The sequence below is a fragment of the Eptatretus burgeri genome, chromosome 5 (assembly GCF_056783735.1).
Source record: "Eptatretus burgeri isolate ZD-2024b chromosome 5, Ebu_testis_v1, whole genome shotgun sequence".
NCBI classification, from domain to species: domain Eukaryota; kingdom Metazoa; phylum Chordata; class Myxini; order Myxiniformes; family Myxinidae; genus Eptatretus; species Eptatretus burgeri.
Window position 1 is genome coordinate 31,801,680 of NC_140965.1, and position 27,976 is coordinate 31,829,655.

The following is a 27,976-nucleotide window of genomic DNA, read 5'->3' on the forward strand; positions in this document are numbered from 1 at the left end:
AGGTCAGAAAAAAAAAAAAAATAAAAAAAAAAACGAGGCCCTGGATGGGGGTAGACAAGAGGTGGTGGTGAACAACTGCTTTGAAGGCCTGGGGGGAAGAATGGAACTGAACAGTGTTATTGTTCACAATTGCATCCTAAATTGCCAAATCTTGAGCTTAGCCAGGCAAAGACGACAGATATGTCAAACAGAAAGATTCACAAGCAAAAGGTAAAGCACACAACTGAGCATCCTTTTATTATAGATTATTAAACAAAATAGCTAGCCAGCAATTCAGTCCCTTGTCATATTGGAAATATTTACATCATATTAATAACGCAAATTCGTCTTGACATTTTACCAGATGAAAGTTTCCTTTCTCACAAGGACAAGCCAATGACTATTTTTGCCAAGCTCACAAAACCAACAATGATACATTCACTAAAGACAGTGCACGGGGGCAGTGGAAGATTTTGGGTGATAAACGTGACATGCTGCTTGAAGGAGTCGGTCGGTACGTTATGATTAATGTTCGCGTCGACGTGGAATCAAATAGTTAGGCATCCCACAATTTCAGCACTTCAACAAAACATTCGACAGCATGCTTCAAGCATAAAAATAGTTAATAGAGTTATACAGAAAATTAAACCAAGCTCTCTAAATCAGTTTAAAAAAATAAAATAAAGGAGGCAGGGAAGATGTGGGGAAGGAACACCCACCTGCAACCCCCCCCCCCCACCCCAACAACAAAAAGAATAAGCAGTTCAATAATCTGCATTTTTTTTTTCCCAACGATAGACTTAAAAACATTATTCAAAAGCAAGCTTCATGCATGGAATCGAGCGAGTGACCAAATGCCCTGCAATCCTACACCAACCAACAAGTGCACAGCATGGTGTGCTCAGCAGTGAAACGAGAGCAAAAACACGATACAACCTTTCCGAGAAAACTGCTGCACATATCCTGTCGTTAAGACTGGAGGTAGCTACAAGGGGACTCGACAAAACATGGAAAAAAATTTGGGCCAACAAACATGCTGTGAGCATGCAGGTCCAAAGTATGTCATTTCAAACATGACTACTGCAAGTGCTAATCAATGCGCTGCAATCTGAAAATTACACGACCCAGGTACTTGTCGCGGTTTTCATCAATCTTGATCGAAGCACCGGTGACTCGACACTCCACGGCGGATTTTTGGTTTAGCGGAAGGTTCTCAAACCTCACTGCAACAACCGGTTGGAGATAATGACGCTGTGAAACAGGTAAGGAGAGAGAGGTAGGTCAGGAAGTATGTAGGTAGGAATTTTACATTTCACAACTTTCCATCTTCCAAAATCAAAAAAAAAAATTCCACAACTTGCTTACCACTCTTCTCACTTTACAATAATCTCTTCCCTATCTTTTCCAAATCAATTCTCAACCCCCTCCCCCCACCCCACACCTCTTGCATTCATGTACAATTTCCCCACTTACGGAAAATGACAAAGGACCGAAGGAGGGTTACTCACAGACTTGGGTGCACACGATGTGCCAGTAACCCTCTTCTTGTTAACCTCCCTGAATCCAAGCTCACTGCTCACCTCCACTCATTACCCCATGCACGGAATGCAATTTTTCCAGTCTGTCGATGATCGAGGAACTACCATATTTTCAATAAAATTATATATTTTGATCACTTTAGAACTTGAATAAGGCTTGTTGGCATTTCCAAAAACCTGCAATTTAGCAACACACCACTTTGCCTCCGAATGTGACAAAACTTCATACATTCATATCCAACACATGCACACACAGCAGGGTAAAGAAATTGCTTCTGTCTGTCTAAAAATAAATAAAGAGAAACATTCCAAACAGGAAAGATGCAAACAACACACGCACACAGCAAAAGCCTTCCCCTTTGGGTGAGGCTAATCATTTACATGCAAAATGAAGGCGATGGACTTTCAAGATAGAAATCCAGTCGTTAAGGGAAATGGTGATGGAGAGAAATCCCCACGGGGTATGCCAGAGCCTTGTATCAAAGTTGCTTCGTGTCTGTAGACCCAAATATGCCTCATCATACTGTGTACTTCCAGCATATCCCATTATCACCTCCACCACTAAAGGTGGATGGATGTTATGTTTTCCCCCCAATTTGTTTGTCTGTCTGAGCAGGATATCTCAAAAATTATGGATGGATTCAGACAAAATTTTAGATGTTTAGATTTTGATTTTAGATTTTAAATGTTTAGATTTTGGTGAAGTTTGTCCACAAATCTACCCTCCCCTCTCCCAAACCTGTCTGTCCTCCCCTCTGCCCCAACCCTGTCTGTCCTCCCCTCTGCCCCAACCCCAACCCTGTCTGTCCTCCCCTCTGCCCCAACCCCAACCATGTCTGTCCTCCCCTCTGCCCCAACCCTGTCTGTCCTCCCCTCTGCCCCAACCCCAACCCTGTCTGTCTGTCTCTGTCCTCCCCTCTGCCCCAACCCCAACCCTGTCTGTGTTTGTCCTCCCCTTTGCCCCAGCCCTGTATGTCCTCCCCTCTGGAGGGAGAGAAGATGGAGAGGGAGGGGACAGAGGGAGAGGAGAGGACGGAGAGGGAGGGGACAGAGGGAGAGGAGGGGACGTGGAGGGAGGTGGAGGGAGGTGGAGGGAGGTGGAGGGAGGTGGAGGGAGGTGGAGGGAGGTGGAGGGAGGTGGAGGGAGGTGGAGGGAGGTGGAGGGACGTGGAGGGAGGTGGAGGGAGGTGGATGGAGGGGACGCGGAGGGAGGTGGAGGGGACGCGGAGGGAGGTGGAGGGGACGCGGAGGGAGGTGGAGGGGACGCGGAGGGAGGTGGAGGGGACAGGCGGAGGGAGGTGGAGGGGACAGGCGGAGGGGACAGGCGGAGGGGACAGGCGGAGGGGACAGGCGGAGGGGACAGGCGGAGGGAGGTGGAGGGGACAGGCGGAGGGGACAGGCGGAGGGGACAGGCGGAGGGGACAGGCGGAGGGGACAGGCGGAGGGGGACAGGCGGAGGGGACAGACATAATACAGTAATCCCCCGCTATATTGCGGTTCACCTATCGCGCCCCTGCTTCATCGCGGTTTTTCTCTTGGAACCTAACTAATTTTTTCTGCGGATTCCCCCGGTATATCGCGGTAATAATATATAAAATATAAATTAACGCGTGGTGCTCGACCAGTCACACAACGCACGAGACAAAGTTTCGCTTGTGAACTTCGAAGAGTTTCTACGTTTTTTTCTCCAAGCCCCACGATGCCACCCAAACGCCCTGCACCTTCTAAGGCTTCTGACAAGGAACCGAAGTGCCAGAGGAAGGTTTATATTCACTCGATATAAATCAAACCCAATCGTGTTTATACACCACCCAGCGTTTAATATTCACTCTATATAAATCAAACCCAATCGTGTTTACACACCGCCCAGCGTTTAATAATCACTCGATATACATAAAACCCAATCGTGTTTATACATACACCCAGCGTTTATTATGCACTCGATATAAATCAAACCCAATCGTGTTTATACACTGCGTTTATAAAAAAGGCATTTTTGGGGAGGCGTCCATTCATCGTGAATTTTTACTTCTCACGGGGGGGGGGGGGGTTGGAACGTAACCCCCGCAATAAACGGGGATGACTGACTGTACTTGGGTACCAAAAAATATTTTAAAATAGGAGTAATACAATAAAATAAAAAAATAGAAGAAGGCATTGCTAATTGGTGTGTTGATACCAGTGATTTTGGACAAAACGATGCAGAAATCAAGAAAATGACCAAACACTAAGACCTCAAGCATGAAGTGAAAAGATCCTGGAAACTGAAGAATGCCAAAGTTGTACCAATGATAGCTAAAGCTTCAGGAATGATGACAAAGAACATCACAGAGATGTTAAAAGCAATCCCTGGGAATATTACTCCAAACGAAATACAGTTGGAACCTGTGGAAGGGCTCGGTGACGACCCTGAAGAGAGAGCTCAGCACAAAACATCACATCGTGGTCCATGAATCATGACCCCTTAATATTGAAATGAAGGTGGATACTTTGATCCTGCCCTGTGAGGACTCCATTCCACATTCTGAAACCCCATATGTGCATGCGCACACACACACACACCCTGGCCAAGGTCAGCCTGCATGCATGCTCGATTGCTTGTGCATGCAGCAATTTTGCACCCCACTGGTCGGCTCATTCCGAATCCGATTTGTACATGCTAGTCCCCTCAATAGAGGGAACGTTGGGGAGATAGGAGGGAAGAGGAAGGGGGAGGGCGAGGGGGGAGAAGCGTCAGAGAGAGAGGGAAAAGGCAGGGTTGGAAAGAGGGAGAGGGGGTACAAAATGGTGCACAATTTGCAATAAAGGTTCAGACAGATGTAATCCCATATTGGTGCCATGGTGGATCTTCAGCAGGTGACAGCATAGCCTTCAGTGCCATGGCATGAAAATATATTTTGGTCACAAGTCTGGGGCAATATTGGCAAATAAAGGGCAGATTACAAATGGAACGAAGATTGTGGTACAATGAGATGGACAAAGGGAACTCAGGAAAATGCTACAATAGTAGTCACTATCGGAAGGGTTGGGAGTCAGACTCCATGCTGCTGAAGATTACTCATAGGATAAAAATTTGAGTACAGAAGAGCTATATCCGATAATATTTGCATCCTTAGAGATGGTGGGGAGGGGGGGGGACTGGAGAAGTGGGAGGAGTTTAAAAAAAAAAAGCTACAAAGGATGTCTGAAGAGGGTATGTGTGTACATGTAGATTGTTTATCAGATGGTAACATAAAGACAGCCATAAGCCACTGCAAATCCAAGACATTGACAAAAGAAAGAAAGCGGAGATAAGAGCATTCAAGGAAAAATAATACATTTTGAGTCTTTCCATCGATTATTTTGATATCGGTGAAAGATCAAGCTATTGTATACAACTTCTTCACTTCAACTTGTATAAACATAAACACTTAACTTGGTTTACAGCATTACGGGGTGGAAATGATCTCACAGATCAAGTGGATGGCAAACAACTCAATGCTGTCAGGGTGTCTTGTCTTTATGAACAAAGGTGGTTAAAAGCAAGACTTACATCATATTTGCTGCCGAAGTAAGGAAAGTATTTGATATCCAGCTTCTTATTCGATGGGAAATAGCTCACCGGGCCAATGTCAGCTCCTTTCTGTGGGGAATGAAGCAAAACAAATGGAAAAATCTCAAAACTAGGCAACAAAGACAACGACGGCTGATGCTCAACAGACTTGCAAAAATGATCTTACATGGCCTTCACAGGAGACTTGTGGAGAGTGAGTTCCATTGCCAGGAATAAAGCCAATAATCTAAAAAAAACAAAAAAACAAAGAAGAAATTCGTTTTTTATAAAACTCCAACAACACTTCAAAATACTTAAAAATTTGAAGTTTGTAATATTAGGAGAGATATTTTACAAATGGCAGTTAGCTCCAATTTGAGGCTACTGCAAATCTGGTTATCCAACCACCATGCTTGGTGTGTGCTGGGCCAGCAGGATGTCTCTCCTCAAAACTGTCCAGCCTGGGTTAAAATCTAGGCCCAGCGAGAAATCATCATGATGTTTTGCAGGCTGGATTCCAGTGTGTGCCATCCCCTGGATGAGCGTTAAACTAGGCATCCTGTCTGCTGGCATCAGTTTGTGGACGGTAAAGATCTCATGGTGTCTGCCAAGAGTGGGCAAGCCAGACAGCACCCTGAATAAATTCCAAATTTCTGCTCTAACCTCCAGGAGACACCATCAGAAACACAGCCCCTCCCTGCCCCCTTTTTCCAGACAATGATGCTACCCATAACCATATGCTGCATATGAAAGAAGAAGTGTAAGCATTGCATTTATCCAATCAGTTTGTAATCAGACAATTGATGGAAACCTCAATTTGTCACACACAACTGTCTTCACCTTGTTCATTTTGATGTAGACGCATGGAGTGCCATTCCTGTACTCTCTCTCCGGATCAGCACAATCACCAAGGAGGGAGAGGTTGAAACTGCAAGCTGGCATTTCCGCATCCTCTTTCAAACGCTTACGGTACTCACCATCCTTACAGTCTTTAACGTCGTGCTGCTCTTTCTGATACCCTGTAATTACAAGATAGAATGGAAATATGCATTCAAGCAAAATCATTGGAATACTGACAAAAACAAACACCACCACCAAAAATTTACATAAAATCTTCAGTAACATTATATATATATATATATATATATATATATATATATATATATATATATATATATATATATATATATATATATATATATATACACATATATACACATATTAAAAACTTTACAGGCACTCACTCCTGCTTTAGGCAACTGGCTTGACACTGGACTACTCACCTGCACACATAAAAGGTGGAAATCGTGCCACCTGTCCCTCTCTCGAACCCACCCTCTCACCCTCATGAATTGTCTTAAACACTATCTTAAGGCCCAGTCACACCTTGACGTTTTAGCCAGCTTATGCCGATTTTTGAAAAATTTGTCGAAAATGCTAGCACACGTTGAATAAGTTATGGGGAAGTTTTGGAAACATTGAGAGCACGCTGAAAAACACTGCCATACGTCGTAGTACGCTGGCTTTCATCGTTGTACTTTGCGGTTGTCCTCAAATTTTCCAAGCTTGAAATTTTATAACTTATGCCAGCGTATGACTCGTACGTTCCGCATAATGCTGGCCATAAGTTGTAGGCACGGTATGAGATGGTTGACACGTTACTTGTAAGTTAATCATAAGTCGAAACACGTCGAGGTAATGTTTAGCATACCCGAAACTCATTTCTAACCTACGAGTAACGTGTTGTAGGCACGTTACGCGATCGTTGACACACGTTACTTGTAAGTTTGTCATAAGTCGAAACATGTCAAGGTAATGGTCAGCATCAGTGTTCCAGACTCCCTGGTTTTTTTTTGTTTTTCTTCGGTATGACGGTGATGTTGACACTTCGATTTCTAGTGCGGTTATGATTTAAATCGTTGAGCGGCAGCCTTTTAATTATATTATATTATAGCCGCACTAGAAATCGAAGTGTCAACATCACCGTCAAACCGAAGAAAAAATAAAATCAATGTCACCCCCAGGGTGACCAGTATCTTGCCAAAATGTGAACATGAGTGACTTATTTATTCGATTAAAGTTACTCAAAAATAAGGGTTTCATCGACCTTGATGCTTGAACTTTTTGTGACCTTGACCTTTATATTTTCGTACAGTTAATGGTATCTCTCCAGGACCGTTGTACATGAAATAGAGATTTTGATGAGAACTGAGGAAATAAGATCTTCATGAAAAATCCGTTTTTTCGTCATGACTTCATCAAATGACGTCATAGCGTCAAACTTTTGACAGATCTGGAAAGCACTTATCAAGCGCTTTCATATGAGGTATTACTCGATATGGTATCTAAGATTTCAAAATTTGACCTTGGGGTCAAAAACTTTCGACCTCCAGCGCTAACCATGAAGTTCAAGGCCGATCGACACCAAAAATTAATCAGCTGAGCACCAGACCATGAACTATATTCCCATGAAGTTTGAAGACTATCCGATCGAAAAATAAGGGTTTCGTCGACTCCCCTGATTTGCGACAAAATGACCTTGAAAATTTTATGCGCTGAAAGGGACCTCTATTGGACTCTGATACGCGAAGTTACAAAAATTTCCAATGATAACTGTGCTCTGCAGAGTGATCGATACGTAATTACAGACAAAAAAAAAAAATACAAGCCGACTTGCATATCTTGCAAAAACTTCGTTTTGGCAAGATAAAAATCAATAAAAAACCAGGGAGTCTGGAACACTGACACTAACCATTACCTCGACGTGTTTCGACTTAAGAGTAACTTACAAGTAACTTTTGTCGACGTGTGCCAATGATCGCATATAGTGTGTACAACTTATTCCCATCGCATGCGGAACGTGTGAGGCATACGGCAAGTAAGTTGTAAAATGTTTAACACGTTTAAAATTCCAAGACTTACTCCACTTACTACGACGTATGATAGCGTACTTTAGCGTTCTATTCACGCATACCAAACTTACCCATACCGACGTGCGCCAGCGTTTTAGACGCATTTTTCAGAGGTCGGCATATGCTGGCAAGATCGCCAAGGTGTGACTGCGATGTTGACACTTCCATTTCTCCGGCGGTTATGATTTGAATCATTGTGCAGCAGCGTTTTAATAGGCTACGCCACGTGACCGTCGGCGATACGTGCAGCACGCTATGCACAAGTTAGACTATCGTTGGGCATAGGTTGTGAACGCCGACAACAGGCTCAGCATTCGTTGGTATAAGTTATCTATAAGACAACGAAACGTTCTGTATCCGTTACTAATATGTTAAGCATACGACCAACTCGTTATGAATACGTCCGAATCTTTAAAAAATAAAAACATCAAAAGTTCAGCGTAAGCCAGCGTTTTACATACATTTTGATACGTTGCCATTGCTGGCTAAAACGTCAAGGTGTGACTGGGCCTTTAGCAACCAACAGGATGCAGGCCATGTATCCTGTTGGAAAATAAACCTTTTCCCAATGCAATGCATGCATGAGTATGTGATCTAATACAGCAGACAAGTTTTCTCAACCCCAAATACAAATAAATAGGAATTCTTCAGATACCAAAACCGAAAAAGCTGTTTTTTTTTATTCCTATGAAAAACTGTTCAAGTATAACTTCAAGCACTCACGTGAGAAAAACTCATTCACCATACTCATGTACTTCATGACTGTAGCATTTTTTTTAGGATCCACGGTCACCTCAATTCCCTTCGATTGAGAAAATCCACGTGGTCGTATCATAACACCTGGCAAGGTGGGAAAAGGAATTACCATCTTGGAGACAACACAACCTTTGTGATGATGTGTGTGCAGTTATCTCCATATGCGTGTTTCAGAAGGTAGAAGAGAGCCCTCTCAGGCATCAACGTATCCACCTCTGTGTGCACGTGTAAGTGGATGCATCAAACATTGCCTCAAACTTCATCATGAGGCATGTTGTAATGCCACAACAGTCGAGGACGACGACTACATTTTGGCGGCACGACAATTTTTATTTGGATTATATTTCTTGTTTTTGGCTTTTAGTTTTGAAAATCATGAATAACTTGTTGAATGAATTACAAATTTGGAACTTGACAAGCAATCTAGATTGTCGAGGTCTGATAAGGGTTAACACCACACTGACAAAGCCAAATTCACAGTCTGAATATACTCACAATAGAGATCATCATCCACAATAAATAACTAGCACAATGGAAAGCCAGTTAACACCACCCTTGAATTCCAAGACACTATGTCACTCACGTACACAACAAAGTCAAATTAAATAAATCCTTGAGGATGATGTTCAGGTTAAAAAAAAAATACCGTTTAAGAAAACAAAGAAATAAATCACACTAAAATGGAGGCAAAAAGTTAGAGTTTGAAAAATTATTTGACGAGGGGAGTGAAGACGTTACCTGGACTGGAGACACGATCTTGATACCTGGGTTTTGCCTCACTGATTGTCTGTAGCATGACCCACATGGTGATGCAAAAGAGAGCAGCGAGGAATGCATAAAAGATGACGTAGAAGATTGTGATCAGAGCTGCAGGAGAAACATCATCAATTGGCAGAAAGATCTTCCAAAACAACAGTGACAATGTCCAATAAACAAAACACCACCAACAGGAAACCAGTGTACAAAGCATACATGTGGTGAAAATTGATAAACAAGACAAAATATAGGTACAAGTCTCGACAAAGTATTTCTTGATCTCTGTTTTTAATGCCAGATAAGGAAGGGAAAATTGCACTGGATTGCATTTACAAGTTTAATCGAACCATGTTGGTTGGTACTTTTACACTCAAATTTATTCCAAGACAATTTTGTTATTGATCAACAATCGTGATTCCGACAGCATTACTACCGACTTAAAACTCAACGAGCAGTTTTCTGATCTGATGCACCACACTGTGTGTGGTTAGAACATTGGTGCTGCCAAAGCAGTTTCATGGCAAAGTTTTTACTGGGTGGTTTGCCATTGCCTTCCCAGTAGTAGTTGGGCCAGGAATTTTCAATTTGTTCAGGGTGCCGGTGCCGGCGATAGCTTGCCCACTCTTCACAAAGGACACCAGAAGGATCTTTAACGTCCACCAAGTAATGTCGGCAGACGGGATGCTCATTTTAATGTCCATGTCCATCCGAGGGACGACACATTGATGAATCATCTTTTCTGTTAAACACTGGGATGACAGTTTATAGGCAGCAATTTCATAGTGGATAGCTTATGGTGGAACAAATACAAGAGGCAGGGTTAGTAAACAACTACCACAGTTTTATACAGTTAGAAATGGCAAAGTACAAACTAGAACAGCTCGTTCGCTCCAGACAACATAGAATCTGCAAAGCCAGGTCCACTGATGACCTCATGGCCTATGTTGGCAACGAATGTTTTTCAGCTCTTGAGCTGTAAATCAGAAAAGCCTTTGACAGTCTGGCACAAAGGGCTACAAGCAAAGCTCCCAATGTATGGAATTCAGCCTCCGCTCCTCTCCTAATTTTCTGGCTTCCTTGCTGGGCGATCGATCTCTTCCTGCATTGACAGAGCATCTTACTCCACCACATCAATTGTGGTGTCTTCAAGGTTTTATAATCTTACCCTCCCTCCTTTTAATCAACAATATCTTCAACTACTAAGAACCGATTTCGTCCACAGCCTGGAGTACTGCTCTACACTCTGGGCTGGTGCTCCCGCCTCTCACCTTTCTCAGCTTCACGCTGTGGAAACCAAGGCATTTAGGATTTTTGGCATCTCCCGCGGTGAGGCAGAGTCTTTGGGCCTCTCTCTCACCGCAGGTAGGTCCGGTGGCCTTTCTGTCTTCCATCTCCTCCCCCCCACTCTGTCTGCGATATCCCCCCCAATCTGCGATATTAACCCCCCCCCCCCCATATTTCTGCAGAGCGCTCAAGGTCTGCCAACAACCCCCGTTATGGTAAACTACCAAAATCACGAATCACTGCTCACCTTCACTTTTATTTCTCTTTTTTCCCACCTTTGGAATAAACTTCCTCACTCTATTCAATCCCAATTCTTACCTCCAGGCCTTCAAAACAGCTGTTCACCACCACCTATCTTCCCCCATCCAAAACCCCGATCTTTTCCACCCCCGTTAATCCATCCCAAACTCACCTCCTTCAAATTCCCTGCTTTCCTTCCTGAAAGTCCGTGGTATCCATCTTGTATACCACGTGTTCCCCGCCCCATACCTCTCCCTTCCACAGATCTTCTAATGTCTCTGTACCCCCGTTTTGTTCTTCCCTCTCCCACCCCTCTTGTCTCATGTTCCCCTTGCTCTGTGTCGTGCGTTAGCTCTCATACGACCCTAAATAATGTATACAAATAAATAAAGAAATAAATAAACTGTCCATGCTTTCGCTGACAACCTTGCACTGCTCCAGCAATTACAAGTCCCAGTTCACTTCCTCCCAGTCCATTCTGCCAATTTCAATCAGTCGTGATCTCGTGCTCATCCTCCAATGGGGCTCCAACAACAGTCTCCTTCAATTGGTTCAAACCTCTATATACAGCATCAACGCAGCCACTCCTCCTTTTCTCATGTCCAGCTCTCAACTCCAGTAGTCATCCTCCATTAATATGTTTGGTGTCACCATCTCCAGCAATCTCTTCAGGCAACCACACATCCTCACATCCTAAGTAAATCGCCAAATCTGCCTCCAAGAAACACGGTTTCCTCTTCAGAACTCACAAATACTTCAAGTCCCATCTGCATATCACCCTGTACAAATCAAGTCATAACAGTGATGGCTCCCCATGTCTGGAGTGGCGCTCTGCCATCAGTCATTGGAATTCTGGATCTCGTCCAAGTCAAGGCTGTCTGACCAAAGATCCTACTTTGTCCAGCCATCTCCAACCATTGCCCCACCATCGAGCAGTCTTCTCTGTGCCTCTTCTACCGCAACTACCAGTCTGTGCTTGATCTAATTACAAGTCATCCTCACTCAGTTCGTAACACCCGTCGAGCTTCCACAACACCCTCCCTTGCATCCTCCTGCTCCCCGGACCCATGCCACCACACTGCCTCTCTTTGGAACTGCCTGCGCAACTTTTATCAACTTGCAACAATTAAAGTCACAAATCCATCGCCTCGATCTCTTAAATTATTACTTTCCTATCTTATTGCTTTTTCACCCAAGGAGGCACTCTTGGTTTTGAGCTCAACATTACCCTGTGGCATTAATAAAAATAATAAAATACACAGCCTTAATCAAAGGAGAGGGATTGAGGAAGGCCACGTGATGACATCACTACTCACGACCTTGCATGAAACATGGTACCTTTTTTGCAACAAGGTAGTTATCACTACTTCGTTTCATTGTAAAGTACACTTGCATAAAAATGTTTTTATAATATAGTCAGAACAAAGTCCAACAAAGCCTTCTTTATAGTGATCATAGGAAGATTATATATATATATATATATATATATATATATATATATATATATATATATATATATATATATATATATATATATATATATATATATATAGATATCTCTGGGAAAAAAAAAAATAAGAAACCACTCCAAAAATTTTTTTTAATCAGCATCTCTACATGTATGGCAGCCATTTAGCCGATCAGCACCGGTCCGAAATTTTGGTCACCGGTATCAAATTAGGGGAGAATGCTCAGTGTTTTTTATGAAGGTATAAACCCCTAGAGTTGGAAAACATGTGATAGCATTGTGGCGGTGGCAGCTTTATGGGAGTTATCCCCCTTTTTCCAAAATGGCCGCCAAATGCTCAATACCCTAGATAGAGCAGATTTTAGACCACCTTGAGCAGTGATACTGGTGTCTACGACTAGGTTTGAGGGGTCAGATATATCATTTCTGTATTTACCTAAAATATTGGATACAGCCTTAATATTAAAATTCAAGATGGTCACCAAAATGGCTGCAAACACATATTTAAATGACCGCGTTTAAGGTCCTAGAACAGTTACGACAGTGATTTTGGTGTACATTTCCAAAATTTTAGGTAAATACAGAAATGATATATCCAACTGTAGTGAAATGTACATGATGACTCCAATACTCATCATTTACTGTCAATAATTACTGTTCATCGGCATCCACATCGTCATCCTCGTCCGTACTCTCCACATCATCTGATGACCGATTCTCGCAGTCTGACAGTTTGCACATATCAGTGCACTTAAGTACATTTGCCAGACATACACAATTTGGCAGCGTACACTTCCTTGAAAATTTGCAGGCCAGTAGGGCCAAGATAGCCTCAGGTGCTGGCTGACCATCCTTCCAATCCACTACCATTAATTTCTCAGCTCCATCCATGTCAATTTTCCACCCTCTGCCAATGGGACTTTGTACACCTGGGTCTTGCTCAAGACATCTTCTCCATATTCCAGCCTGGTAGTTTGCCCTTTGTGCATGTTTGACTAAGCAGTCCCTGCAGGGTGGAAGCTGATGACTCTCTATCTCACCTTTCTTAACACAGAACAAGTTGTACCTGAGATCATTGACCTTGGTGAATGCTGCTTTGGGGCCATAGAGGAGACATGTGACACACTCTTGTATGTTCATCAGTTCTGAGGAGAGGTCCCATTCCTGGCCCAACTCTGTGAATGTGTTCTTGATTTCCCTGTTGTTGGTCACTAATTTTAGAGCACTTGCCTTCCCTTTACCTGCGAAAGCACTGGTAGTGTCACATCCAGTGTATGCATGTATACCAATAAGAGCTCTGCAGACATCTATGCCGACAGTGGCAGCGACTTTCCCGATGTCAACTAATCTAGTTCTGGTTATAGTTCCACATTTCTGGAATAACGGAGCTCCTATCTTGTCATGGAATGCCAAACACATGATAAAGACATCTGTGTTCTCTGCGCATATCACTACAGCCTGGTAGCCCTCTCTAGCAGCATGGACAGCATGGAAAAGTAGGCGCCCATCTGCTTCCTCCTGCTGGCACTGGAGATCTGGTACCTCTTCACTGCCCTGTGATGCAATTCTGTAGCATTTGTCATCTACAGTTACATACAGAATCTTCTCATGTAGTTTCTCTCTGTACACTGGCTTCCTCCATTCACTGACAATGAAGCCAATCAGACTGGTTTTGTTAGTTATTCCTGTCAGGAAACTTCTCCATTGCCTCACAATCTGTGTGCTTGTGATACCCTGCAGCTGGTGCCCAATCTCTTCACCTCGTGCCGATCTCTCACTGTTCTTGATAGAATTCTTTCGATACGTGTCGAACACAACATCTATTCTGGTACTTTTACTTCCTTCATGCAATGCCATGGACTTTGTAGTGGCAATGTCTCCAAACGTAGCTTGATCACCCTTTGCTCTAAGTTCATTCCATCGACCACAGAAGCCGGATTTTGTGGGAGTTGGTCTGTTACTGTCACATTCTTCTGCAAAGTAGTGGCTAAGGAAGCTTTGTTTGTTTTCCTGAGTAATCCGTCTGGGGTAGAGAGAGCCCAGGGTAGAAGTCCCAAGGGGTGAGAGAAGATGTCCTCCATCGTGAGATTGCGCCCTTGTACCATCACTATGATGCGACCAAACAGAGACCGGTCAGCTTTTAAGATTATGTCCTTCCCACTTGTTTTCACTACCTTCTTCTTATACATATTTGTGAATGTCTTCAGCTTGTTAGTTTTCATCGGATCGTGAAATGATTTCGCTGATGGGTCGTTCTCCAGTGTCTCGTTCTGGAAAGTGGCATAACTCTGCTCTCCAATATCACATGCCTTCATCAGGTCAGAGGCAATGTCTCTGGGTGCCGATTTTGCAGTAGAAATGCTTATGAGGTCTTGCTTCTCTGAGAATGGATTGACCCAGGCTTGAATGAGGCTGACGACTGCCGACACTATTTCCTCATCTTTTTGGATTCTGGGCTGCTGTAGATCAGCATGGTTGAGTTCTGATTGGTTACCATGCACCATGTCTCTTAAGTGTCCAAGAAATGCACTGCGGTACTCTGCTGTTATGTAGTACCTTTTGATGGCTCCTGCTTTTAGGCTGAACCGTGACGTGCCTCCAGGAGTCTGTGTCCTTGTTCACCGTAACCTCAATTGTCTGAACTGCAGGTATCCGGCCAAAGGGATTATTGCTGGACCTCTGCACTGAGAAATGACCTTCCTGGAAGGCTCTATGTACATCAGGATTCTTCTCGGGAAGATTTGTCATCTGAGCAAAGTATGCAGACAGGTTCCTGGCATAGTTGACCTTATCGTAGGCAAAACACCATGGGATCAAAGTTCTAATGGCATTGATGTGCAAATCCCGGTTTCCCTCACGAGAAGCACGCAGAAGGCCAAGCATCACGCGTTCTACCATGTCCATGTATGACATCCAATATCCCGATAGCTCCCCATTATTGTGGCGGAGGTGTTCCGTGAAGGCTCTCCACAGGATCATCAACTCTAATAATTGTGGACTGTCGAGGAGATCACTGAAGTTATGTTGGTTGAGATCATCAGCTATGTCGTTCACTTTGTCTACACACGATTTGATCACAGCGCTCTTCTCGTTGCTGTCTAACCATAGTGTAAACTCTGCCCGTGCCAGTCTCAACAAAGCTTCATAGATGCACTTGTGGACTCTGATAGCACGATTGTACTGTTTGCAGTCAATTACCCCATTAATGGACCCCTCCGCGACTATCCCGGCTTCTCTGCATATGTCCTTCAAACCTGCATCACAGAACCGCTTTCCTATGATACTCGGTGCATTCATGATGGTGTGGAATGTTCTCATCCTCAAAAGTACATGGGAAAAACGCTTTGTGCTTCCAGGCAATTTTAACGGCTTTTGCATAGAGTGCTTGATCCATGACTACGACAAGAGTGTCCAGAGATAGCTCATTTCTGATTAGATCTGACTGCTTGAGAATTTCATAAACTGTAGTCAACTCTGTAGCTGGTGCATTGATGGTGGGCAGGTACCCAACAACATCTTCTGAGATTTATTCTTGGTCCCTGGTTTTGATATTAAACCCAGTCCAACTTGGGATTGTCTGACAGTCTGAGTTTGTTTGTCTTGCAAGGACCCATGCCAGGTTCTTGTTACAGGTGACTTGAGCAGACTCTTGTGCTTCCAGGATGTGTCTCTCGCTGGTTGGTAGAGGTTATGGACCTACACGTGCACAGGCTACATAGACTTCCAGCTCTTCGTGTTCAATGTTGACTGATCTTTGTTTCAGTTTGTCAATGATGGGAAGTTCAGTCGTGGGTGGATGAGGTCCATAGACCTGAGGCTGGACCGCTATTCCGTTGACTCGATGTGACGTACCTTTTCCAGTAAGTGTCTCCTCCAGTCTGTCTATATTATCCCATGCAAGATTTGTGAAGACATAGGGCTTGATGGAGACTGGTAAAACAGCTCTCTGGTTGAAGCCCATTGCTAACTTCTGGAGACACAGAGCAGTATCATTCTCTTCCAGCTGGTCATAAGACACCCCATGTCCAAAATTATTCAGTGTCCGAATGACCTCAATGTTTCCAGTGAGTGCTTTTACCGCATGAGGAAGCAGGAAATGTTTTGGTGGTTTATACTGCCCACGTGTCACAGCGTATATCATGTCCTGGCTAAATGACTCGACTAGAATAGTAGTCCTTTGGGATTTATTCGTCGTACTAGTAGGATTTCCAGTGAGGAGCCCGACCAGAAATCGCTCTAGCTGATTTGGTCTGGCGATACGAGTAGCTACATTAGACGGATGATATGGCCACGGGGGTGGAAATCACGTCCTGCTTGATGGCCGTTCGGATATGTGACGAAGTCTGATCGATGATCTTGTTGACATCTGTAGACTTGGCTTTCCAAAGCTTGAGCTCCCTATGTAGAGTTTGATTTTCCAAGACAAAATCCTTTAATGATACACAGCAGGGAACCATCAACAACTTTCCATTGTCGTCGGGAAATATTTCCACAGTACCTCCAAGCTCGGACTTCAGACTTCTGTGCATATTCTTCTTCGTTGAATCCTTCAGAAGATTAACTCCACCAGACAACATTAATGATTCCAGTTTTGTGGTCAAGGATGTGACTGGTATAAGCCTCTTGTTGGGAATACTATCTGCTCTGATGTATTCGAAAAGTTCTTCGTAAACTTCTCCTTCAACCTTGTGATACAGTATAAATTCATGTGTCTTTCTCTTCTTCATTCTCATTGTCTCTTGTATAATTCCTATAGCATGAAGTGTGATAGTGTGCCCCGGCGGCAACAATGTCTCTACTGGTGAGTGCTACCATCCTTTCGTCTCCCTTTCTGACGGCACTCTCTCGTAGTGTTTGATCTACTCTCAGTTGTGAGGCTTGCGTAAGTTTTTCACGTGTATTGGAGTGCTTTTGGTACTTGACCTTGCTACAGAATATGCAGATCGGATCAAACTCTTGATTCTGTTGTCGATCTTCTGGAAGACTGTTTTGGAGGACAGCCACTACTACCAGGTAGATCACGACTGCTTTCACCTGCTTTCCTTTTCAAAATCTCCAAGTCTCTTTTCATGGTGAAGATGCTTCAAAATTTTCGATGAAAGAACATTATTGGAACTTATTTGTCCTCAAGCGTTTTTGCAACGTCTAAAATGGGGACATGGTTCCTGACTTTGGCGGCTTCAAGTAAGGTTAGCCAGGAGTCATGACTTTGAGGACTGATTAAATGTTCATCTTCGTCGGATACTGCCTGGTGTATGATGCACAGTTTCTTGGCGGGTCCCTGGGGCGTTTCCATGCTGACGGACATCTAATGCTAGTCTACTGTATTCCAGACCTCTTACGTAGAACTTCCACAGCTACCACGACACCTGAAAAAGAGAATATAAACTATATATATATATATATATATATATATATATATATATATATATATATATATATATATATATATATATATATATATATATATATATATATATATATATATATATATATACGCATATAAATATACATACATTCAGCCTGGGGGGTTTGGCGGTATCAAATCGGGGGGGGGGGGGGGAGGGGATGCTCATAGTGACTATCTTGGCTGCCAAAATGCCCAATACTCTATATATAGCAGGTTTTAGACCACTTAGAGTGGTGATACTGATGTCTGACTAGGTTTGAGGGGTCGGATATATCATTTCTGTATTTACCTAAAATATTGGAAATGTACACCAAAATCACTGTCGTAACTGTTCTAGGACCTTAAACGCGGTCATTTAAATATGTGTCTGCAGCCATTTTGGTGGCCATCTTGAATTTTAATATTAAGGCTGTATCCAATATTTTAGGTAAATACAGAAATGATATATCTGACCCCTCAAACCTAGTCGTAGACACCAGTATCACTGCTCTAGGTGGTCTAAAATCTGCTATATATAGGGTATTGAGCATTTGGCAGCCATTTTGGAAAAAGGGGGATAACTCCCATAAAGCTGCCACTGCCACAATGCGATCACATATTTTCTAACTCGAGGGGTCTACACCATCCCAAAAAAATCACTATGAGCATTCTCCCCCAATTTGATACCGATCAACCCCCCCAGGCTGATCGGCTAATTCCATTCCAGTATCTGTTGAACAGAGGCACACCTCATTCTACTTAGTGAGGTACTGATTAGGTGATCACCTGAACCAAATCTTATTTACCAAGGAAAAGTATAAAAACGACTGCTGTGGCAACTATCCTCTTGCAATAGGACCAGCTGGATGGCAAAAACAGTGCTAGTAGTACCTCAAAAGTAATTGGAATCAAAAAAAAATAACTATTGACCATGCCAAAAGAGTTGAAAAGGAAGGTTTTGAGTGAGGAAAAGAAGGGTTCAATTCTGGCTTTACTGGCAGAGGGATACAGTGAGTGTCACGTTGCTTCCATCCTTAAAATTTCAGACGGCGGTTCATAAGAACAAGTTCAAGCAGCAGACATTGGGGACAACAAAACTACAGACTGGCAGAGGGCGAAAACGACTTTCCACTGACCGGGATGACCACAAACTCATTCGAATGTCACAACAACCGTAGGATGAGATCAAGTGACCTACAAAAAGAATGGCAAACGGCAGCTGGAGTGAAGTGCACGGCGAGGACGGTTCGAAACAGGCTCCTAGGGGCAGGGCTGAAGTCGTGCAAAGCTAGAAAAAAGCCCTTCATCAATGAGAAGCAAAGAAGAGCCAGGCTGAGGTTTGCAAAAGACCATAAGGATTGGACTGTAGAGCACTGGAGTAAGGTCATCTTCTCTGAGTCCAATTTTCAGCTTTGCCCAACACCTGGGGTCTTCTAATGGTTATACGGAGACCTGGAGAGGCCTACAAGCCACAGTGTCTCGCACCCACTGTAAAATTTGGTGGAGGTTCGGTGATGATCTGGGGATGCTTCAGCAAGGCTGGAATCGGTCAGATTGGTCTTTGTGAAGGACTCATGAATCAAGCCACGTACAAGGTTGTCCTGGAAGAACACTTGCTTCCTTCTGCTCTGACAATGTTCCCCAACTCTGAGGATTGATTTTTCCAGCAGGACAATGCTCCATGCTACACAGCCAGGTCAATCAAGGTGTGGATGGAGGACCATCAGATCAAGACGCTGTCATGGCCAGCCCAATCTCCAGACCTGAACCCCATTGAAAACCTCTGGAATGTGATCAAGAGGAAGATGGATGGTCACATGCCATCAAACAATGCAGAGCTGCTTGAATTTTTGCGCCAGGAGTAGCATAAAGTCACCCAACAGCAATGTGAAAGAATGGTGGAGAGCATTCAAAGACGCATGAAAGCTGTGATTGAAAATCAGGGTTATTCCACAAAATATTGTTACGTTTGAGGGGGGGGTATGCATTCAAAGGGTAATTAGGATGTTTAATCAGGTATGCCATGCTGTTCGAGTTTACCAGGATCTCGATGTAATAAGTAGCAATTCAGTGGTGATAAGTTGTCTAGTAAATGTCCATTTCTTTAAGGGGGAAATGATAATTGTCACGTAATTAGACAGGGACACGGGTTAGGGTAAGTGTGTCTGCGTAAACCCTGTTAGTATTCCCTGGAGGCTTGCCGTGACGTCACAGGACAGTGCTGCGGATGGCTCCGCCCCGTGATCACGATTGGCGGAAGGCGACGGCGGAGGGCCAATAAAACGGCTCGATTGGAAGTGACGAGGACAAAAAGGTTCTGTTCGGGTAAAAGGGGTGGGAGGAAGAAGATCGGTAAAGAAAAACTGTTTTGGTGGAGGCTGTTGTGCTGGGCTGATTCGATCCTGGATTCATCGTGTCTCGTGGCCTTGCTGTGCCTCGTGCCTCACCTCGGTTGGCTCTGGGGTTCTGCTGGCTCGGAGAACGGGGTCGAACGGCGGGCGGACCTGCCTCCCTCTCCTGCTTGCAACTGGGCGCCAGAACTGGCGGCTGTGAGCGGTCTTGGGCTGACACCAGGAGGTCTACAGCACCACGGTGTCTCCTGCCCCTGACGAGCGCAACGCCAGCTCGTCCAACGCCAATCCAGGGACTGTTGCGTCTACACCACGGGCCAGCCTGACCACCAGGACCAGCTACGGTGTGTGTGTGTGTGTGTGTGTGTGTGTGTGTGTGTGTGTGTGTGTGTGTGTGTGTGTGTGTGTGTGTGTGTGTGTGTGTGTGTGTGTGTGTGTGTGTGTGTGTGTGTGTGTGTGTGTGTGTGTGTGTGTGTGTGTGTGTGTGTGTACCTGGCGCCTTAGAGAGTTTGAGATTGGTATATCCATTGGAATTGTTTGTGTTTTCCCCACGCCCGAACCCACACCACCATCCCGTCGAATCGCCCCGGATCCCTCCTCTTGCCGAGTCTTATTATTTCTGGTTAGAGAAATAAACATCATTAACTCAGTGAAAAGCGACTCGTGCCACCTTCCTCGTCCCGTTTGTGGAAGAGCGATTAGAACCGCCATCTTTGGGTTGTAAAGGTTAAACCGCCTCCATCGTTTCGGCTCATTCTACGTTAGCGGGACTGTTCAAGTCCCGTGGACATCACAATATTGATTTCTGAACTCTTCCTAAGTTAAAACATTAGTATTGTGTTGTTTAAAAATGAATATGAACTCGTTTTGTTTGTATTATTTGAGGTCTGAAAACACTGAATCTTTGTTATTTTGACCAGTTGTCATTTTCTGCAAATAAATGCTCGAAATGACAATATTCTTATTCGGAATTTGGGAGAAATATGGTGTCAGTAGTTTATAGAATAAAACAAAAATGTTCATTTTACTCAAACACATACCTATAAATAGTAAAACCAGAAAAAGACAATTTTGCAGTGGTCTCTTGATTTTTTCCAGAGCTGTGTGTACACATAACAGTGGGGAGAACAAGTATTTGATACACTGCCGATTTTGCAGGTTTTCTCACTTACAAAGCACGTAGAGGTCTGTAATTATCATAGGTACACTTCAACTGTGAAAGACGGAATCTAAAACAAAAATCGTGAAAATCACATTTTATGATTTTAAAAGAATTAATTTGCATTTTATTGCATGAAATAAGTATTTGATCACCTACCAACCAGTAAGAATTCCGGCTCTCACAGACCTGTTAGTTTTGTCTTGAAGAAGCCCTCCCATTCTCCACTCATTACCTGTATTAACTGCACCTGTTTGAACTCGTTATCTGCATAAAAGACAGCTGTCCACACTCAATCAATCAGACTCCAACCTCTCCACAATGGGCAAGACCAGAGAGCTGTCTAAGGACATCAGGGACAAAATTGTAGACTTGCACAAGGCTGGGATGGGCTACAGGACAATAGGCAAGCAGCTTGGTGAGAAGGCAACAACTGTTGGCGCAATTATTAGAAAATGGAAGAAGTTCAAGATAACAGTCAATCTTCCTCGGTCTGGGGCTCCATGCAAGATCTCACCTCGTGGAGCCTCAATGATCATGAGAAAGATGAGGGATCAGCCCAGAACTACACGGCAGGACCTGGTCAATGACCTGAAGAGAACTAGGACCACAGTATCAAAGAAAACCATAAGTAACACTACGCTGTCATGGATTAAAATCCTGCAGCGCACGCAAGGTCCCTCTGCTCAAGCCAGCGCATGTCCAAGCCCGTCTGAAGTTTGCCAATGACCATCTGGATGATCCAGAGGAGGAATGGGAGAAGGTCATGTGGTCTGATGAGACCAAAATAGAGCTTTTTGGTTTAAACTCCACTCGCCGCGTTTGGAGGAAGAAGAAGGATGAGTACAACCCCAAGAACACTATCCCAACCATTAAGCATGGAGGTGGAAACATCATTCTTTGGGGATGCTTTTCTGCAAAGGGGACAGGACGACTGCACCGTATTGAGGGGAGGATGGATGGGGCCATGTATCGTGAGATCTTGGCCAACAACCTCCTTCCCTCAACAAGAGCATTGAAAATGGGGCGTGGCTGGGTCTTCCAGCATGACAACTAAGGAGTGGCTCCGTAAGAGGCATCTCAAGGTCCTGGAGTTGTCTAGCCAGTCTCCAGACCTGAACCCAAGAGAAAATTTTTGGAGGGAGCTGAAAGTCTGTGTAACCCAGTGACAGCCCCGAAACCTGAAGGATCTGGAGAAGATCTGTATGGAGGAGTGGGCCAAAATCCCTGCTGTAGTCTGTGCAAACCTGGTTAAGAACTACAGGAAACGTCTGATCTCTGTAATTGCAAACAAAGGTTTCTGTACCAAATATTAAGTTGTTTTTCTGATGTATCAAATACTTATTTCATGCAATGAAATGCAAATTAATTATTTAAAACTCAAACAATGTGATTGTCAGGATTTTTGTTTTAGATTCCGTCTTTCACAGTTGAAGTGTACGTATGAAAAATATTACAGACCTCTACGTGCTTTCTAAGTGGGAAAACCTGCAAAATCGGCAGTGTATCAAATACTTGTTCTCCCCACTGTGCGCGCGCGCACAATACAGGCAAAACGGTACACAATAGCACAAATTTTTTTACGGCCACCTTACTCACCATTATCAAGTTTCGTTAAAATCGGGCAACGAAGAAATTATTTAAAAAAAAAAATCAATTCTCGATTCAGTCACGTACTCTTCGGGAGAATTTGAGCAATGCAAACAACCTCAGCGGTATAGTTCGCTGGAGCTATCTCTTTTTTTTTCGAAATGATTTTTTTTAATCAACCGCTGTCACAACAGGAACCCAACGGGTTCACGGGTCATCTAGTACAGTCAAGCGCCGCTTAACGACGTTCCAGGCAACGACGGATCGCATATACGACGGATCTGCCAGCTCTGGAAAAAAAAAAATAATAAAAGTAACTGAAAAATTCTTATCGCCGAGTGATGTCGCCTCGTATAAAAATAGCACATACAATTATGTACACTGTACAGTACATAATACCTCATAATGATAATAAACGACAGTGTGGCCCTGTTATAATGCGATTGTTGAAGTCCATAAAATGTCATCGCGAAAAAAACAGGATCGTGCTAAATCGGGATTCAAGGAAATTGGCTTTCAAACTGAACCAATGTTTGCACGTTTACCTTCTTACAAGTAAATCACCTTTGAATTGAAGAATTCCGCGAATAAATCGTTGTTCTTAGTCGACATTAAAACACAAATTTGTTTTTCGTGAAGCCTTTTATGTTGTTAAAACAATTGCACTGTTCCGAAAATATATATATATATATATATATATATTATACCAGACATTATCTGCCTAACAGAAACTTTCCTCTCCCAAGACGTGTCTGACTCCCAAGTATCTCTCCCTGGTTACTCCCTCTTACGGTATGACAGACCTGAGCCTCGTCCTGGTGGAGGTGTTGCTCTCTTCATCAAAGACTCTATTCCTCACTCTCCCTGCACTGCTCTCACTCCCCGACACCCCAAGGAATACCTCTGGCTTCGGCTTCCCCTCCACTCCCACCTCATGTTTATATGTGTACTGTACCGTCCACCGAACAGTGATGACTCCATCTACACCTCACTCTCCGAAAACATGGACCATCTTCTATCTTCTCATCCAAACTCTCTCTTCCTCTTATGTAGCGACTTCAATTGTCATCACGCCAGTTGGCTAGGTGTGGGTACCTCTCTCACCTGCCATGGGACATCAGCAAAAGCTTTCTGTGACTCATTGGGACTGACTCAATCGGTCAACTTCCCGACCCGGATCTCAACCAATGGTACTCCATCTCTTCTGGATCTGATTTTGACAAATTTCCCTGACAATATCTGCTGCTCTTCCTTCGCTCCAATTGGTTCTTCTGACCACGTCCTTGTTAAAGTGGACATCTGTCTGCCTGTTATCAGAGAAGCACCTCACCGCCGTCGAGTCTGGCATTTCACTCCAAGCCGACTGGCAGGGTCTCGAGCAGCCATCAAACTTACAGACTGGTCTCCTATCACTACTTTCTCAAACATCAACTCATCCTGGGAATTCTTTCAAAAAGAAACTTGCTCTCCCTCATGCACAGATTTATCCCCTCTCGTGTTCAGTTGTCTTACCCTTCCTCCCGCCCTTGGTTTACTGAAGCTTGTGGCGAGGCAGTTGTCCTGAAACAACTTGCCTTTGCCTCATGGAAAGCAAACCCAACTGAGAGCAATCTCAGTTCTTTCCACAAAGCTCGGAACAAGTGTGTAGCTGCCCTCAGGAGAGCCAGAAAACAACATCTTTCTCATCTCAAGTCTGAACTCTCAAACCTCTCTCCCTCCTCAAAATCCTGGTGGCGTTTAATCAAATCTGTTTCTGGTGTATGTTCCCCCTCCATCCTCTCCCTTACCTCAAATGGCCGCACTGCTGATTCCACACGTGATAAAGCTGAATGTCTAAACTCGGTGTTTGCAGCTAAATCTTGTGTCCCAAACCCATCACTATCTCTACCCACTTTACCCAGTCGCACCCAACTGTCCCTGGACTCTGTATCCTTTTCTCCTGACAAGGTGGAGAGCTTGCTTTCAAACCTCGAGTCAGATTCTGCAACCGGTCCAGAGAGCATCAGCCCACGTGTCCTCAAAGCCTGCTCTTCTGCTCTTGCTCACCCTCTCTCTGTTCTATTCACCCTCTCATTTTCCCAAGGTCATCTGCCATCTGCTTGGAAATCTGCTAACATCACTGCCCTGCATAAAAAAGGTGCAAAAACAGATCCCTGTAACTATAGACCAATCAGCCTTCTCCCAATCATCAGCAAGGTTATGGAATCCATCATCGCTTCAGACATGAAATCCTTCCTCTTCTCCAATGGCTTGATTTCCAATCATCAATTTGGTTTCAGACCAGGTCACTCTACCCTAGATATGCTGCTACTGCTCTCCCATCAATGGATGGAGGTCCTCAATGCCAGACAGGAAATCCGAGCCGTATCCCTGGACATATCACGTGCTTTTGACACAGTCTGGCACCCTGCCTACTCACCAAACTCTCTTCCCATGGTATTCAAGGCCATCTCCACTCATGGCTCGCAGACTTCCTCTCCTGTCGCAGTCAACGTGTGGCCCTAAATGGAGTTCTTTCATCCCCTCTTCCTGTGCAGGCTGGAGTTCCTCAAGGTAGCGTTCTGGGCCCTGTTCTTTTTCTGGTTTCATCAATGATCTCTCGGACTCTCTGGAAAATCCTCTATTTCTCTTTGCCGATGACTCCACCCTCTGCCGTACCATCTGTCATCCCTCAGACCGACAGCAGCAGCTTCTTCGCTCACTGCAGATCTGGATAAAATCACAAACTGGTCCAACACGTGGAACATGTCTTTCAATCCAGACAAATCTCACACTCTCACTATGTCTCTTCGAAAGGACCGTTTACAAAACCCCCCCATCCACTTTCTCAACAATCCTCTGGAAGAAGTCTTTTCTTTCAAGCTTCTGGGTCTCACTATCTGCCATGACCTTTCCTGGGAAAGTCACATTTCCAACCTTGCCTCAAAAGCCAGTCGCCGACTGGGAATCCTCCGTCGTGCAAAGTCCTTCCTTGGCCCTCTTGAGCTCCTAACCACTTACAAAGCTTTTGTCCGTAGCCTGATGGAGTACTGCTCTCCCCTCTGGGCTGGTGCTCCTGCCTCCCACCTTTCTCGACTTCACGCTGTCGAAACCAGGGCTTTTAAGATCATTGGCATCTCCCGCAATGAAGCTGAGTCTTTGGGCCTCTCACTCAATCACCGCAGGTTGGTCGGTGGTCTTTCTGTCTTCTACCGACTCCTCTCCAGCCTTGCCCCCCTGCTCTCTCTGTGATTTGTCCCAACCACATTTCCACAGGGCGCTCAAGGTCCGCCAACAACCCCTTCTGGTAAAACTACCAAAATCACGAATCACTGCTCATCTTCACTCTTTCATTCCTCTTTTTTCCCTTTGGAATAAACTTCCTCACTCTATTCTTTCCCATTCTTCCCTCCAGGCTTTCAAAACAGCTGTTCACCACCACCTCTTATCTTCCCCATCCAAATCCTCGATCTTTTCTACCCCGATAATCCACCCAAGCCCACTTCCTTCAATTCTCCTGCTTTCCTTCCTGAAAGTCCCTTTAATGTCCATCTTCCCCTCGCCATGTTCCCAGTCCCATCCCCATCCCTCTCCCTTCCACAGTTCACCTGTGTCTGTTCCCCAATGTTTGTCCCTTCACTCCCGCCCCTCTTGTCTCATGCCTCCTTGCTGTGAGTTGTGTGTTAGCTCTCATACGAGCCTCGACCAAGGTATACAAAAAAAAAAAAAAAAAAAAAAAAAAAAAAAAAAAAATATACAAATATATATATATATATATATAAATATACATATATATATATATATATATATATATATATATAAATAAATAATCACAATTGACAGGTGCTCGTTTCTTCATTTGTAAATTATAACATCGATGCAATGATTACGTATCTATAAAATCCAAACGCTAATTATTCATCTTTCTATAATCGATGCGAGAGGAGACTATTTATTAACAGCTAACAGCTAACCCTAACACTAACAACACCGATGGCCGTCACGAACAGCATAAAAGTAAATCTAACGTGTCTTCCGTCTCTCTTGGATGTGTGTTACAATTGCCAACAGTATTCAGTACAGTAAGATGCTGTACAGGTTTGTATCCAAGGAGCAATAGGCTACACCATATAGCCTAGGTTTGGGCATGTATGATGTTCGAAAATGAAAATGGAAAAAAAAAAAAATGATGTTCGCACAACGACGACGCGTTTCTCAGAACGTAACCCCGTCGTTAAGTGGCGCATGACTGTATACGTGTGTGTGTATGTATATATATATATACACGAGGCGAGGAAAAACATGTGGCACAGGAACAAAGTTTATTGGTGTGTTATGCAGGGGAAAGAAGAGAGATGTAGTGCGACAATTTTTACAGAAACTTATAAAAGCAGACAGTGCAGACTTGCGTGAGATTAATACAAGCAACAATTACAATAATCAAAAATCTTATACAATTTACTTAAAGGACAGGCACCACACACTCAGACAAAATAAACCCAGTTGAATGGCAAAGGACTTTTGCAGCCACGGAGGGAGAGAGCTGAGGTCGCAGTTCTTTTGGTACCTGAACGTTCTGAGGGAAATGATGCTCCGTGGTGCGGCACCCGACAGAGGTCGTGCAGTTCGGCCCACAGCTGCACGTCTGGAGACCGTGTCTGCGAAGGAGCCTGGGAGGAGAGCGCGGAGTCCAAGGAATGAACGGGGCTGCAGACAGGAGCAGGACCCGACCGAGGCCTGGTCGAGGTCTTTTCAGCTCCCTCACAACCAACCAACAAATGAACTTTCAAATCCAACCAGCGAACCTCTTCCTCCCTCAACCAACAACGAACTCTCAGACTCTCTCACTCTACTCTGAGGATGGTGTAGTAATTTATAGATCCCCAAGGTCGGGGAGGGGCCTTGGCGAAGCCGACGTCATCGTCCGTCCTGATTGGACAGGGCCTTCATGGGGTCTGCCCTTCCTGGGTGGGGTTTTGGCCAGGCGGGGAAAGCCCATCCATTCCACGAGTGTCTGGACCCGTCAAGAAGGAATTGGAACGT

General features: G+C 44.2%; 1 protein-coding gene and 1 pseudogene across 1 annotated transcript in view; both read right to left on the reverse strand.

Moving 5' to 3' along the window:
* Positions 1–211: 211 nt before the first annotated feature.
* Positions 212–27,976, reverse strand: part of LOC147026168 (sodium/potassium-transporting ATPase subunit beta-2-like) — a 33,535-nt gene continuing 5,770 nt past the window's right edge. Inside the window, exons 2-7 of the mRNA XM_085881294.1 lie at positions 9,456–9,584; positions 8,685–8,801; positions 5,890–6,068; positions 5,237–5,296; positions 5,050–5,139; positions 212–1,230 (exon numbers count right to left, since the gene is read on the reverse strand). Coding sequence (XP_085737420.1) covers positions 1,069–1,230; positions 5,050–5,139; positions 5,237–5,296; positions 5,890–6,068; positions 8,685–8,801; positions 9,456–9,584 — 737 coding nt within the window. The 3' untranslated portion in view covers positions 212–1,068. The remainder of the gene's footprint in view (positions 1,231–5,049; positions 5,140–5,236; positions 5,297–5,889; positions 6,069–8,684; positions 8,802–9,455; positions 9,585–27,976) is intronic.
* On the reverse strand, positions 16,737–17,773 carry LOC147026169 (uncharacterized; annotated as a pseudogene).